The sequence below is a fragment of the Carassius auratus genome, unplaced genomic scaffold (assembly GCF_003368295.1).
Source record: "Carassius auratus strain Wakin unplaced genomic scaffold, ASM336829v1 scaf_tig00019517, whole genome shotgun sequence".
In the NCBI taxonomy this organism is placed as follows: domain Eukaryota; kingdom Metazoa; phylum Chordata; class Actinopteri; order Cypriniformes; family Cyprinidae; genus Carassius; species Carassius auratus.
Window position 1 is genome coordinate 107,923 of NW_020524965.1, and position 16,343 is coordinate 124,265.

At 37.9% G+C, this 16,343-nt stretch overlaps 1 protein-coding gene across 4 annotated transcripts in view; it reads right to left on the reverse strand.

The window, feature by feature from the left end:
* Positions 1-16,343, reverse strand: part of LOC113076266 (acid-sensing ion channel 1B) — a 133,790-nt gene that overhangs the window by 22,820 nt on the left and 94,627 nt on the right. Inside the window, exon 1 of one of the 4 annotated variants that reach the window (XM_026248924.1) lies at positions 13,135-14,061. The exons of 1 other annotated variant lie outside the window; for it this stretch is intronic. In XM_026248924.1, coding sequence (XP_026104709.1) covers positions 13,135-13,794 — 660 coding nt within the window. In that variant the 5' untranslated portion in view covers positions 13,795-14,061. Of the gene's footprint in view, positions 1-1,613; positions 2,592-13,134; positions 14,066-16,343 lie in introns of those variants that run through there. 2 more of the 4 variants (XM_026248925.1, XM_026248926.1) reach the window with 2 other exon arrangements.

Here is a 16,343-nt window from a genome sequence, read left to right on the forward strand (position 1 = left end):
AGTCAATACAGAGTAAAAAAAAACACAGTACATGTGCTTCTCTTACGTGCTTGTTTACATCAGAGCGCACAGTCTTTCAAGAGAGTTTATGAGAATAGTATTCTAAAAATGCATTGCAAATTCAGAATAATTTGTAATATAATTATTCTCATTTGAAATGATTTCAACATCAACACCATTGTGTCAGTTGATTAATATGCGCGAGGTAGAGAGAGCAAGACAGCACTTGTGTTGTTTGAAGATGGTGATAAGCGTGCGGCCGGGGCTCGCTCGCTCTCTCTCTCACGCTCTCTCTCTCTCACATTCTCTCTTCTCACATGCTCTCTCTCTCGCGCTCTTTCACTCTCTCACTCTCTTTCGCGATCTCTCTCTCTCTCGTGCTCTCTCTATCTGCCCTGTTAAACTGACAGCACTTAAAAACATATGCAAATGAAAAACTTTCACTCTATGATGGTTAAGCTGTGCAATTAATCCGTGAATCATATTCGTCAAGGGCCGTACAGTTAATGAATAACGGATCAACTACGACAGCTTACATCACACATCCTGCGATGTGACTATCGTGGATTCGTACATCGCGATATCGATGCTTAAACGACACATCGTGCAACCCAAGTATTCGGTAATGCGATATATCATGGTAATGAATATGCACGATATTGTAATCACGGTAATGAAGATGCACGATATTGTTATAATGGGCACTTCTAATACCGCGAATAATATTCCGAATTTGGAATTCATTTTAAGAATAATTTTCCCATCAACTGGTCAAAATGCACAACACAGCTGTATGCCGCTTGAAATGCGTGTGCTGCTCTGTTGTAAACAAGCATGGATGAGAAGCACATGGAGGAACACGTGAGAGACGCGCTGAATGAAGGCACATTCACTCTCTTGCAGCAGATGGCGCTAAACTGCAGAAAAATGCAGCGTTACCCTGGAAACCCCATAAATGCAGAAGCTGCATTACTTTCTAAAACACATAGTTTTAAATAGCCATTCAGATTTGTGTATTTTCTAGGGTGTTCATCACAGCGCCAAATACTTAAGACTTAATAGGCTATTTATTTATTTATCATTTTAATCTGGACTACAACATGCCTTAGATATTGTTTGAAAGTGTTTTGATTCTTTATTGTACATTCACACTTTACATACGGGCTTTGTTAGTTAACATTAGTTAATTCATAAGTTAACAAACTGCCAATGAAAAATTCTTCTGAATATTCATTAATCTTAGGTAATCCAATATATAATATCACAGTTGTTAAAATCGAAACTAACCAGCTGTGTTATTTAATGAGCTAACACGAACTAAGACAACATTTTTTAACAAAGCTTAATAACTTCTGTAGCAAATGTAGCTATTGCTCATTGTGAATTTTAATGGTTAATTAATGAGGTCTTATTGTAAAGCATATGGGACTTTATTGTTCGTCTGCACTTTAATCTGCGTAAAAAAAAAAACTTTAGATATTTTTCTGTATTGTTTATTCTATTTAAATGTTCAGCTATTTTTGTTATAAGAAAAAGTAATTTAACCTGTTATACTGCATTATGACCACTACATTTAAAAACCGTGATAATGTCGTAAATGCGCACAAACTCACGGTGCTAAAGTTGCGCGGTCCGCACAGCTGCCCTTGAAATCGACAATAAAGCAACATCTCCTCGAGCTGATGCCCCAGACGGTCCAATAACTGCCTCATGGAGGGCTGAGAGTCCCGAGGAGGGGGCAGAAAGTGGTTGAAGTCCAGTATGCGAGATAACGGTGACCAGGGAAGCTCGTTATTAGCTCCATCAACGTGCGCCGCTAGCGCCTCTCGAACCACGGGGGACACCTGCCAGTTTTTCCCGAAGAGTCCGAGCCACCGTCCCGCGCTAAATATGTCCGGTTTCTTCATACGACGCGGCAGTAAGATGTTCTGGTTGCAAATCGTCACGGCGGGAAATACGAGGCGTTTCGCGTAAACCATATGCGCCTTGCTGTACACCGGCGACGAGAGCAGGTATCGGACCCGGTTGGAGGACCAAGTGAAAAGCAGCGCCAATGCCGTTAGAAACGCCAGCAGCCACGCGACCCTGCGCGGGTACGAGCCGCTCAGAAAGACGTGTCTCAATCCGTGGAAGGTCGTGTGCTTCAGGAAAAGCTTTCCAGCTTCCTTTAGCGACCCTTCAGTGCGTTGTTTCGATGCGGCGTCGCCTTGGCACATTTTGGAGTAGGTCTGAGTCCTTCGACGCGCGCGGTTTTACCTCCCGTTAAACGCTCCAAAGCTCCCCAAAACGACTAAACATTGCGCGGTTCTGTTCCTGAAGTGTTTTACGCGGGGAACAAATCTGCAGATTCATCAAAACTGGTTGAGGTGCAGCGCCTTAGTAAATGAGGACCGTAAAATATTATTTCTCCAGAAACAGATTTCCTGTCAGGAAAGCGAAATACTGCCGGTATAAAAGCCCCAGCTGTTGCCAGAAACGAACACCTCGCCACATTTCCTCCGCGTCAAAGACTTGTGCGGATCTATTTCATACTGTCAAGCTGTTATGCATTATGAAGTTCAATTTTCATAAATCCAGTCGAAGTAATTTACTGGCGTGTGTTGGAACCGCTCGAGCCTCATCCCTCGGCGCGCGCTCTCAGTCCAGCTCTTGTGAGCGCGCTCATCCTCTGTTGCATGTTACTCCACTGAACTTTCTTATTGCAGTGGTTAGATGCGATTTCCCCCTATTTTATTTGACATCTTGCTGTAATAAATACACTATTCGAGTGATTTATTTTAGGTGCAATAACTTATGATATCATATTTATATTTATTCATATCTAAATTTAGCTTATGCATTATACTGTTAATAAATGTTTTTATAAATATGTTAAATATAACTATGTATTAAGATTTCGAATTTTGCACTAGGTCATTCTGAAAACAAACATGCATTCAATTACCAAAGAAGCCAGCAGGCTGTTTTTTTTTTTTTTTTTTTCTCTCTAAATGAGTTCGGTGTGAATACAGCGAGTCTGTTTTTTTATGCCAGCAGCAGCCAATCATCAAAAATAGCATCTATCTCAAGAACACTTGTGTTGACGTCAGCACATTCAGACTACTATGGGGCTATTTTACATCAAAATAAGCTTCAGTTTTTAATTGCCGGTTGTACGATGTATCATTCAGACAAATAATTACACCCTCCATCCTTGTTAGACTCTTAGTTGGCCTGTTTTTAAGCTCGGGCAGGGAAAGTGGGCATGGTGCCCGCAGGTCATGGCCCACTTCTTTTAACGATGTGTTCAAAGTCAATAAGCCCTTTTTTCACAGGCAGGCTCAAAGATGCCTCACAAAGGCTCTATTCCAAATGTGTACATAACAGAGGACAGTATTGACCAGAATGCTGTGCCAAAATAAACCCGGATGTGTTCGGTCTTATCTGAGGCTAATGCCTGTGGGTGGATGCGGACATTCAAGCATTGTGTGTCCTCGTCATTGTCCTTTCATTTGTTTTTCAGAGAAAAACAAATGCGAGGAGCTATGATTGTCACAAATAAAACACAGCGGAGGTGTTACCAATCACATTTGACATTTAATATCAAAGTCACATCAAACACATGCCATGTTTAATTTTTAAAGAGATGTTAGAAAAAGTTATTTTCAGGATGGAATGGATCATAATGTATAGCTATAAGTTCTTCGAAAGCTATTTTAAACATAGTGGTGCAAAAATTACATTTCTTGGGAAGGAGCAGAAGATTTGATCTGACACATATAGCAAGCATTAATTAAAGATCTAGCTAAAAATAGGTATTTGTGTTTTTTTTTTAATTGCATGCGATGTTATGTTTTTAAAAATGCAGTGGGAAAATTGTGATGAACAAAAAATATTTTTGCTGCTTTCAGTGCTCCTGCAGGCAGAAGGGAATAGCAATGATTTTTCAATCTTTTCATATTTCGGAGGCGTGTGAAGTTGGCTTGGGACCTTAGTGGCTGTTCGTCACTGCACACCCACATGTTCAACAGTCACAGACGCTTTTTACAAGCATCTTCATCAAAGAGGATGCGGCTCCGCTGTGGCTACAATCACACGCTGAGCTACAGCAACAGCCAAATCAAGACGCAAATTAGTATTCGGCAAAACCTGGTCTGTGGCCCGCCGCCAAAGACCACTTTATTACAAACCCAGATGAATTCAACCAGTAGACGTCAAATAAATCTACATGGTTTGCTGTTGCAGCCTCTTAAATGGACATGAACTAATATTTTGTAGGAAAGAGTGAGTGAAACGTCTCCTTTTGGCCTGAAATAGAAAATAAATTCAACTGTGTATAAATGCATCAACCAAATGAAATCAGAAATCGGAGATCAAAACGTTTGAATCAGGAGAGTGAACGTTCTACATTTTAGAAGAACGTTGAAAAAATTATTCTAAAAAAAAAAAACAATAAGAACAACTGAAGAAAAAACAAGGTTCAAGACGTTTGAATCAGGAGATAGAAATTCAAATGAACAGATTCAAGAGAATTATGTTGAAACACTTAAATTGAGATACATTTTCAGTTAATGTTCACATTGAAAAGAGGTTGAAACATTGCTAATCAACAGAAAACAGGAGACACTGATGATGTTCTAATTAAGGCAAAAAGAGGATATGACTCAAATTCAGAGAAAAATAGATTGAAAGTCTTAAATCATTAGAAAACATTATCTGAATGAAAAGAATGTTCAAACGGTTTGAATCGAAGGACAGAATGTTCGTATTCTAGAACTGAAAGGACATTTAAAACGTCTGATTCACAGAGAAACAAAGACAGAAATGGCTCAAACCATTCAAAACGAGAAACATAATAGAGAATAAAAACTGCACAATGGTGCCTAACTAGGTTAGGACAATTATGGTGATTGAAATATAAAAAAACTAATATGTCTTTTGAAGCAATCTAACATTCTAAAAGGAACCAAACATTAGGGATGCACCCCAAATTGAAGAGTACTGAAACAGCCAGAGCGAGAGAGAGAGAAACATGGAAAATCATCACTGGCCAAGTCTGTGTGTAAGTGAGCTTCTGATGAATGACTCCCAGACGGGTTGAACTGAACCAATCCACAGGGGTCAGCCGCTCCGACTCACGGTTACACATGACCAACCTTAAACAAACGAGTCAAACGCTCACGTATGAGTATGGAAATATCTCCAGAAACCATCGCCGCAATAAATAACACTGTCATTCTCTCAGAATTCCCTGAGAGCCTCTTAAAGATAAACAGCTGCTTCTAAAACACATCTCCGTCAAGCTGGCTACAGGTCCGAATTCCCAGAAGCCTGTGTTGTCTGTTTTTCAGAGCGGAGGGACGTCAAAGTCTTGCCCCCAGATGCAATCATCTCTGTCGGTGCCACGCTTACATTTGAACTCAATTTTATTTGATTGTTTTTAGAGCTTTTCACCTCAGGTGACCGTGTGGACATCAGCCGTCTCTGCAGTTTGCTCAGCAATCTCGAAGTTTGTTCGATCTCAGAGCTGTATTTGAATGAAGACTATATAATGGCGCCAGATTCATTTCCAAAGTCACGCTGAAGGTTGTTCAGGTTAAACCTCTGTAACAGCGAGGCGAACACGAATAGAAATGAAGCTCAAGTCAGACTCTGAAGTTAAAACAAAAAACATGTTTCATCAAAACGTCGCTTTGTAGGATTCACAATAGATGAATATGGACACTGTTATGTCAAATAAAGTATCAAACTCATTCAATTCAACATGAAAGATCATATTAAAAGAGGATTGTTTACTGTTGTTTCTGACAAGGACACTGATCAGCAGACACATATTTAACATTTAATGTTGAATTAATTCATGTTTCAAGGTCCTATTTCACAACCAAAATAAAAAATACTAAGATAGTTTGCACCAAGAATGCAATTTTTTGAATGGCATTTAAGCAAATTTCCAGATTCTCATCACATCTTAAATTGGAATAAATTTCATTTAAAAAATATCTTAAAATAGAAAACTGTTCTTTTAAATTGCAATAATATTTCACAATATCACTATATTATCACTACATGCATCATTACTCATATTTTGGTGAAAAGCTTGATAAACTACTATTCAAAATGAAAGGGGTAGGAAAGAAATGCATTGTTTTTAGAAAGTGTATTTAAATTGAATAACTACCTAAATCAGTTCAGATGGTTTGTGTTGATGGATGAATCCCATGAATTCGGTCAAGAACATGTCTGGCTCATATTTCACCTCACATCAAAAGAGAAAAGCAAGAAAAATATAAAATAAAATAGGATGGAGTGGGTATTATTAAGCACTGTGTAATGTCTGTTTAATTCATACAGGAAGCTGGAGGGCGCCATTGCACAGAAACTCAACATATGCATCACAGAAGCAATAAAACTCATGAAGCAACAAGAAAGCTTTCGCTACGGCTGAATAAACAGAATATAGAAACATTTTAAATGATGAAACATTAAGACAATAAACACTCAACTGACAATTTATGGTCCTTCAAGCCATCTGGAGTATTTTCATAAATTACAACAGGAGGATATTTCAAACAGTGGAGTAAAAATGATAATGTTCTCTTTTGTTGGAGTGCATTACATCATCCTGGTCGATTCATATAAGCTTAAGCACTGTGATCTCAGAAAAAAAAGCAATCGTGCAATTTTTACCACTGCTTCCCATTTCTATGCACAAAAAATATAAGAAAACAACTTCATCACACCCCTCAAGCAAGTATATGAATATAAACAAGCTAGAAAAAACACAATACCGAAGACATGCTTCTCTGAGCATAAACATACAATCAGACACCTAAAATCACTACAATTCAAGCCTCTCTGGCTCTCCACGAGTGATCTGAGTTGCAGATCTGAGTTTATCGATCTCAGTTGGGAGCAGCTGAACTCGGCCAAGTGTGAATCGCTTTAAAGGTGAGTTTAGAAAACATGAAATCTTTCATATCTGCAACCTTTACAGACAGCTGCTGGATATTCTTTACTCAATATGATAGATGAAAACATTAAGAGCCAATTAGCTGTGATTAGTGCTTATTGGCACATTTCAATGTCCGGTCGGGCCATTGCATCACGTTCCTCCTATTTAGAGCCATTATCCATTTATTTTTCACCCTCTTTACCCCATTTTTTCTTTTCATTTTTAGAGCCCAGTTTTTACTTTTCAATATTTTGGCCCATACTTTAACATCACAGATAGCACTCAGATTGCAAAGCTATACACTAAAGATAAAGCCAGTGTTGTTCTGGTCCATTTTGAGATTTTTGCCTATTTTGCTCCCACAACATGTCGTCTGTCAGGCTAAAGAAAAAACAGCCAAAATAGTCACTTGAGATTATTTATTTTATTAGATTGTTTCCGTTTGCATTTGTGGATTTCATATACAATAAACACACTCTTTACCAAATTTCTCTTTTCATTTTTTGCTTTTCAATATTTTGGCCCATATTTTTAACACCTCAGACAGCACTCGAATTCCATTAAAGCAAGACACTACAGACAATTTGAAGATTTTGGGCTATTTTGCTCCCCTAACTTTTCGTCTTTCACTCTAGTGGAAGGAAACTATCCAAATAATAATTTACGTGTTTATTTAAATTATAATACATATCTTTAAAGGTGTATTTTTTTGTTTGTAGCACTTTCATACACTGACCTTTACAGTTTTATTCCCATCTGTATTTGTTTGTTTTTTTTATGGTAGGGTTGTTATAGGGTTGTATTATTCCTGATATATTTTCCTAAAACAAGGCCATTCTTTTCCGGCTATATTTTCTATGACCTTTCAAATATTCAAAAATATATTCATGTACTGTGTATGTTTATTATGCATCTATAAACACACACATACATGTTTATATTTAAGAAAAATGTGTTGTTTATATTCAATATATAATATATATTATATGTATATAAATATATACATGTAAATATTTTTTAAATATATACTGAATATGTGTGTTTTTATATATATTTATAAAATATGTATGTATAACGTGTATGTTTATAAAGTACACAGAAACATATTCTGGATGCGATTAATCGTGATTAATCATTTGACAGTGCTAATTATAATATTAAAACAGTTGCGATAAACTGTGATTAATCGACTGAAAAAAAAAAAAAAAAAAAAAAAAATATATATATATATATATATATATATATATTATATATATATATATATATATATAATGTACAATTTGTCTCCCTTTTCACCTCTTTTGTTGTCTTGCCTTAAATGACTAATAATCACTTATGAACATTTAATTGAGATATGGATATGAATTAGATCTCTAACAAACAGCTGGAATCCTCTGATATATTATATTATCTCTCACGCACTTACAAACCCACGAAGGACGTCATAGCAGGCTGTGTGTAGGTTAATTGGCGACTGTCTTGGAGATAATACGGCACATCCATCACTGAAGTAAGTCATCCGGCATCCCTGCTCTCCTCAGACAGGTATGAAAACATGCAGTAAATCAAAGCTCTCCGTGGCGTGGGAGGGCCATCACTGAGAGATGAATACTTACTAGTTTTTCTAAGATCTGATCGAAGACCCTGAGAATACAATGATGCGCTCTCAATGCGTTGCCACTGGCGATGGAGTTCATCCGCACACCTCCGGTTTTACCGCGGTAAACAGAGCCGAGGTGCATTCATCACAGCACTATTCTGAACAAGAAAAGCGTGGGCAGGAAACTTACAGAAAGATACTTCATGCAGACTGACTGTATGCCAGCTCGGCTCATCTCAACCACATTCGGTTGCTCGTGAACTTTCAAAAATCTTGTGACAATACCACCTGAAAGGAGCGAAATCATCTATAAACCACTGAGCGGTACAGAGAAAGTCTTCATTGTCTGTTTGTCTCAATAAAGACAACAAGAAATGGCGTTGGGAAACGTATTTTCGGACGTATCAGGATATTTAGTAAAAAAGAAAATGTGGGTGTCACTAGAATGTGGGTGTGACATATTTGATATAAAAATATAAATATTTATATTAAACTTACATGATGCACTAGACATGAGCTAAACATATATATAAAGTTAAAATAAAGTTGAAAATGTTGTTTCATAGAGTTATAATATTACAAATTACAGCATGTTTTTATAACAAACATGTTTTTCATTTAAATAAAAACATAGACCAGGGCAGAAACAATATTAAAAAGTAAATAGAGTCATTTCATGTTGACTCAATCTCCATCCAATAACAAAGTGGTTTTTCTGTGGCGGCCTTGAGCCAATGTGCTGCTTTCAATCCGTTTTATTGGGCTTATATTCATAAAACAAATTCACTGGATTCTTCCTTTTGTGCTTCTGCATGCTTCGTTGTGATGAAGTTCAGCACTCAACGGACTGTGAGTCGGCTAAGTGTTATTCTCAGTGTTCTGATGCCCTCTAGTGAAAACTAATACACATCAAATGAGACTCGTGATCATTAAACTGTACAATTACAGACAAAAGCCATTTCCGGCTCTCTCCGTCATTAGTGCTGTTTACCAAAGCATCGCTATCACTGTTGCTCACATAAGTGGATTTGAGCACACAGTAATCCTAAACATAAAACTTTGGTAGGTCACTTCTCCCACACCTGGCAAGCACCAATAACACCCGAACATCAGAACAGCACCCTGGAAACCACCCTAAACACCACATCGACACAACACATGGGGACATTCAAGAACATACATGCATTCAATATTTTTCAACTGGGTGTTTATTTTCTTCATTTGAAGGCTTGTTATTACTTAAAATGAAATATTAATGTATAGCAGCCAATGAAATTCAATTAGTCAATCTGGAAATCACAGTTCATTTGATTATATACATTTTTTTAAATCGATCAATAGTCTACACATACACACCAAACCGAGGAACCTTTCAGTGTGTTCGCGGTCATCATCGTTAAATGTTAAATGTTCTTGCGAATGAATTAGCGTTTCGCAGAGCGCTGCGTCAGCATTTCTGAAGGTAATGAGCCAGGGCCGGAGAGAAACTGGTAAGAAATGTGTTTTCTGGCCTTGTTAATATTAGATGAGCTGCTGTCATCAGCGCCGATCCTCCAATAAACCATGAAGATCACGTTGAGATTATACAGTCAAGGTCAAATTAAACACTAGCACGCACTTCTAAGATACCAAATACAGCATCAGATATAGATTAAAAGTATAGTATTCTGCACACCCTTGTCTTTAGTTTTAAATGGCAAGCCAATTATTGATTCTACATCTATAATTAACTGCACTGAACTCAATCGTTTAGATAACAATGATTCTTTGGCAAAAATATATAGATAACACTGATTCTTTGGCAAAAATGATTTGATTATTAGGCAATCTAGGTATCATTCATGTCTTGAACACAAATGATTCAGGGTAAGTATGAGCAATAATGCAGAAATATTGAAATATTTACTCATAACGGACTCTCTGATCTTACAATAGTTAGCTGACCGCATGGCTGGGCGTGCAGAAGAGCGAAACGCGAGCTAGTGAAAAAAGATCCCTGTCTGATGGAGCTGGAGGAAGTTGGACTCGAATTCTGCCCCGGGACGGAAAGATGAGCTGCCCGTCTGCCTGACACAGGCCCGCCTCCTATCGACCCGCTCCAGCACTCCTCCAAATATCTGTCAATCGATGGAGACTCACACAAAGTGAACTCACAATCTTAGCGTCGCAAGAATGATTAGCAGATGAGCACTTATGGCCAGGTGGAGATTAGCATTGACTGACTCTGCTAGCTGATATCAACTGATGGTTAAACCACTAAGTGTGGATTGAATAATGCGGCATTTATGGTCATCGGATGCTTTGTTTGTGTGCATACGGCAGATTATAAACTGATAATACATCCCATCGGAGGCATCAGATAATAAACATCCATTATCAAGAGCACAGCCAGGGGTGTTTAAAACCCCATATGCACTTACCAGGCAGGAGGCTAAATATACTTAAGTGCTCTAAACTGATTCTTCAGTTACCAGATATATCCTTGGCCTTTACAGCGAAACACCACATAATTCACTCAGCTCAATAAGAGCTCGACTCACAGGAGACTCGCGGGCCTGAAACCTTGAGATCAGCAACAATGACAAACAAAATGCCTGTTTCACAGACAGACGTGTATCTTTTCATCAGCGTAAAGGGATTCGCTGCAAACTCAGACCTGCTCTTGGGGGAAGAACACTGGAGTGATACTCTGCACAGAAAACTAGCGTCTTATATCAGCGGTTTGCAAAAGCTTTGTTGACAAGCATCCACAAATATTGTGATCCAACTGCAATGGACCTCCCTACAGTAAAATCAGCCTGATCTCACAATCAAAACGTACATATTTAGATGTAAATTAAAACTGTCCAATACGTATGTGCCTTTACGTATTTAAAGTGTCATTTACGTATTATCTGGACGTAATTACAGGTTCGATACGTATCGAAATATACGTAAAAACAACCTAAAATATGTACAGATAGAACATATTCTCTGAACAGTCAGTTATCCATAAAAATTTGCTCATGAAGCTGCTTTTCAATGCGTATCTGATTAATTTGTTTAATATTTATGTATATTTTCCCTTTTTATATATTTTTTTTGATAAATGTAAGATCCCTATACCCCACCCGAACCTAAACCTACCCATTTTATACAGAATGTTAAAAGAATAAAACGTAATAAAACACAATTTTTGTAAAAAATATAACATTAAAACGATATTTTGAGCCACTAACGTTAATCCTACACCTACCCCTAAACCTACCCATAACCATTTCTTAAAACTACATAACGTTACTGTTATAAATAAACAAATAACAAACAAACAAACATAACGTTAATCATTTATTTTTTGCGAAAATATCAAAAGTGGTACCAAAAGTAGTTCAAATGATAATGAGTTCCAGTCGCAGTCCTCTATATGGAGGTAATAGTTTTTATAGGGTACAGAGCAGAATTTAATTTATTAATCCATGAAATTATGTATCTGTCTTCTCTCCCTGAAGGCGCACTGGCGCAGTACTCAAATGTCATAAACTGAAACACGACATGTCGCAATGTGTGACGAATTGGATGAGGACCAATGAGCATTCGATGTCAGTGCCGTAAACCATGTCGTAACGTGGCGCACTGGCGCTATTTTCAAATTCGAATCATAATAACGAGCGCGAGCTTTGACTGTGACGGACGCTGTTGCTGAGAATGAAGATGAAGATCGATTGATAAAGGGCTGAATTTGGATATATGTTCCTTGCAAACATCTGCATTCTAAAGATATGGAGTACAGCAAACAAATAAAATGGATGTGATTTGTAATTGTATGCTGTGCTTTTGTGTATCTATGGTTTGCAGCATGCACAGAAATGTTATTTCTTATTAAGTAGACGAGTACACTGCTTTCATTAATTTGAATAAAAACATGTATTGATATGACAATTAAATACAACAGATTTAAATCATTAAAGCCACTATTTTAATATTAATACATGGGAATTCATATACATTCAGACTTTACGTTAGAATATTTACGTTTTTTTAGCTGCTAACATGTAAGTATTTGTACGTTTTACAGCTATAAATACGTCTAAATTGTACGTTTCTATGTGCATGAAAACGTAAGTAAATGTACGTGTGGTAGAACCACATTTAACGTAAAAATACACACGTATTCTCATGAGATCACGTTGGTAAAATATATAATGCAGCCATTGCATTAAAACCAATCTATGCAAACACTTGCCGGAGACCAATTTCGACAAAGTCAAAACTTCAGCCGCAAGTCTAGAGAGATACGATCCCTCAAGTGGCCTCGAAGCAGGCCAATGCATGAAACACTAAAGCAAGCAACACCGTATAATTATCAATCACAAGTAGTCAAAGGGTAATAATGGGGGTCTGAAACGCTGTTTTCATTTGCAACACTGAACACAAAGAATAAATGGCTTCTGATTCCTGTTAGATACAGTGAGAACACCTATTCATCTTCTCTGACGCCTCAAGTGCGCCGAGTCCATTTATCTTCTTGCAAATAAAGTCAGCCGCCCTCACAATAACACGCTGAGAATGGATTGAGCGCCACAGGGCTAAAACTCGACTCCTGCTTGCTCCCGAGTCCTACCTCTCTCCAGTGTTCAGGCCCGCACTCATTCCCAGAGAACTTGCACTCCAGCAGCATATCGTCCATGCGGTGACGGGTGCGATTGAAGAACTCGTCGAGTCTGAAGCGAGAGCCTTGCCTGTCGGGCTCCGGCGCCAACGGGATTCCCGGAGCCATGTTGTCCTCGTATCCCAACATTGGCCCCATGAAGAGCAGGTCGCTGTAGCTCAGCTGCGAGCGTCGGAACGAGTTGTAGTTGCAGAAGGTGATGGCGGGGAACGTCATGTTCTTGGCATTGCGCTCGTCCAGCAAGGTGATGTAGTCATACTGCAGGTAGTAGATGACACGGTCCACCACCTGCATGAGGAACATAGAGATCGCCAGTAGAAAGACCACCGTCCACAAGCCCCGGCGGACACTGAACTTCTTGTCCACAAAGACGTGGTTGGCACCGTGGAGGGAGCAGCCGTCAAAAAACGTGGCGAGGCTGATGTCGGGCACTTCTTCATCTTCCGTCCCATCACATGTGTCCGGATCGTCGCCCTCTTCCTGGTACTTGCCGTGTTCGCCATCTCTTGACCACACCACGCGCTTGTATTGGTCATCGAAGCTTCCTTGGCGCGAGCGGCCAACTGGCTCATCATCGGTGCTGAAGGACAGGGTGCATGTGATTCGTACCATGATGTTAAATCAAAAACCAGTCAATAGTGAAAAAAAGAACACCGACTGGATTACGCCTCAATATTTGAAATATTCTGGATGTCCTACGTCCAAAAAACCCAGGAGAGATTCTTTGACCCTGGATAAGCCAATCCAGACTTGATCTTCCGGTCACTAGAGATGGAAAACCGACAATGATCTCTTCAGAAATTATGTCCAGCGCTTTGACATCGCCAGGAACCCGTCTCTCCCTTCACAACGGGACATCTAAAGAGGAATGGCGCAGTTGGGATGTTATGCACTTCCTGGCCCCAAACTCCCTCCCTCTGAAAAGGAATAGTCCCAGTGCAACCTGCATCTGATGTCAGCACCAGATCACCTTTCACTGCGCATTTAAGCACTTAGGATAATAATCCGGCTCATTTCTATTACACAATATCTACTTCACGAATCCAAATGCTTTGGATGTTTAACTAGATGATAAAAGGCACAGCAGCCATTATGCCTTGATAAACAGGACATGCTGAATGCATAATGAATAAACACTCCAGAGTTTCAAGCAAAGCCAAGATATCAACATGCGAGCATGTGTGTGACTGTGGCTCAGAAGTGAAGCGATTCCAGACTTAAAGCACACAGACGCAAATATCTAACTGCAGATGAAAGCTTTGCTTAAATACTTTAAATTATGAACAGCATCTAACATGAGAAACCCAATGATCAAAGCTTCAACATTGGATAGTCATTAATCCATTTAAATGCACTTGTAAAGTGACCGTTGCAGAACTGGACATTGTTTTAGACCGATCTCCAATAAAAGCCAAAAGCCACACAGTCACCTTACAAAAGCTGCCAAATGCAAACAGCATCCGACAGATGGCAGCAGAGCTCAGCGTGTGAAGTATCCCAAGCTCCTGCCAAACACTTTTCCCGTGTCGACCCACATCTCTTGAAAATGCAATCGGCCTGATTGCCTGAAGTTGCCAGTGAAGATGAATTCTCAACACGGTTTGGTTTCTCTACGCTCCATTCAATCTCTCTTGGTTCTTGAGGGAAAGTATGGAATCAAAGAGTGACTTAAAGAAACAGTACACTGAAAAAAGAAAAAAAAAAGTGAGTCATTTATGATTTCTCTCCAGGTACTTTCTTGCTATTTGCCAAGTTGTATTTGCTAGGTCAAGCATCCCTATTGTTATGTTTATCATTCTTGTGGTCATCCACACATTTCCGCCTAGTACAAATGCAAGTAACGTCGTCTTCAGACTCTAGGGGGCAGTAGATATTCTGCCGTGTGGCGACTCTGTGCCTTCAGGGTGGGTATGTCATTTGAAGCACATGGAGATGGTCCATCATTTCCACTCAATGACCCTCTCATCCGACAGCGATGATAGACCTGTCGTTACCATGGATACTGGCAGCGAGGGAAAACACATGAAGACCCATCACCACACACACACACACACACACACACACACACACACACAAACACATGTAATATGATTCAATGACTGCTGTGAGAAAATGACGTCCACTATGTGGCTAACATCTGAATTGGCCTACTGGGCACTAATCACATTATTTAACACCAGGAAACCTGCAAATCTTTACGGAAACTGAATTAATGAGATCGGCTGGTCTCAAGTGGCACAGATCCAGAAAAAAAAAAAAAAAAAAAAAAACATGAAACCAGCCGGCACAACCACAAGTGCAGGAATTAACAAGCACTGAATTACAAGAACCGCAAAGAGAAAGATGAACCTGTTGGATGTTGCAGACTTATCCTTGAGAAATTGTAGCATATTGATAAATATTATTATGTAATTTACATTTTAATGATGTTAATTACAAGAACTTACTTATATATTAAGTCAAATGTCTAAAACATTGTGAAAGGACAAATTAATAAAATAGATACAAATATATATATTTTAAAAGTATATTATAAAGATGGATTTCAATATTAAATTAAAATGGAAAATTAAATAATTTAATTATGACTACAAAATATGTTATAGATTTTATTTCATATACCATTGATATAATATATAAAATGCTAATAAGAAATATTGGAAAATATTAGTAAAATAAATATAAGGAAATTGTGAAAATATATATATTTTATAATTGTAGAATTTAAATATTTATTAAAACAAGTGACATTTAAAATTGTAAATGAAAGTGCAATTAATTCATTGATTTAAAATGAACATTAAATAAAATTAGAATGTGTTTTTACATTTAATAAAGGTGGATTGGATGGATGGATGAAAATGTAAAAATGTACTTAAATATTTCACATATGTATATATATAAAATGTAAATATATATTAATTACATTTATATATTAAGTAAATTACAATACATTTCTTATAAATAATATGTTCTATAAAGATGGATTAAAATATTAAAGCAAAAAATCTATATTTTATAATCATATAAACTAAAACAAAAGTCTAATTTAAAACTGAATGAAGAATACATAAGTATAAAGATATTAAAATATTAAAATAATGGATACTGGATAATGGATAGTTTTTAACTTGATGTCATGGTTTCTTAAAGTAAATATT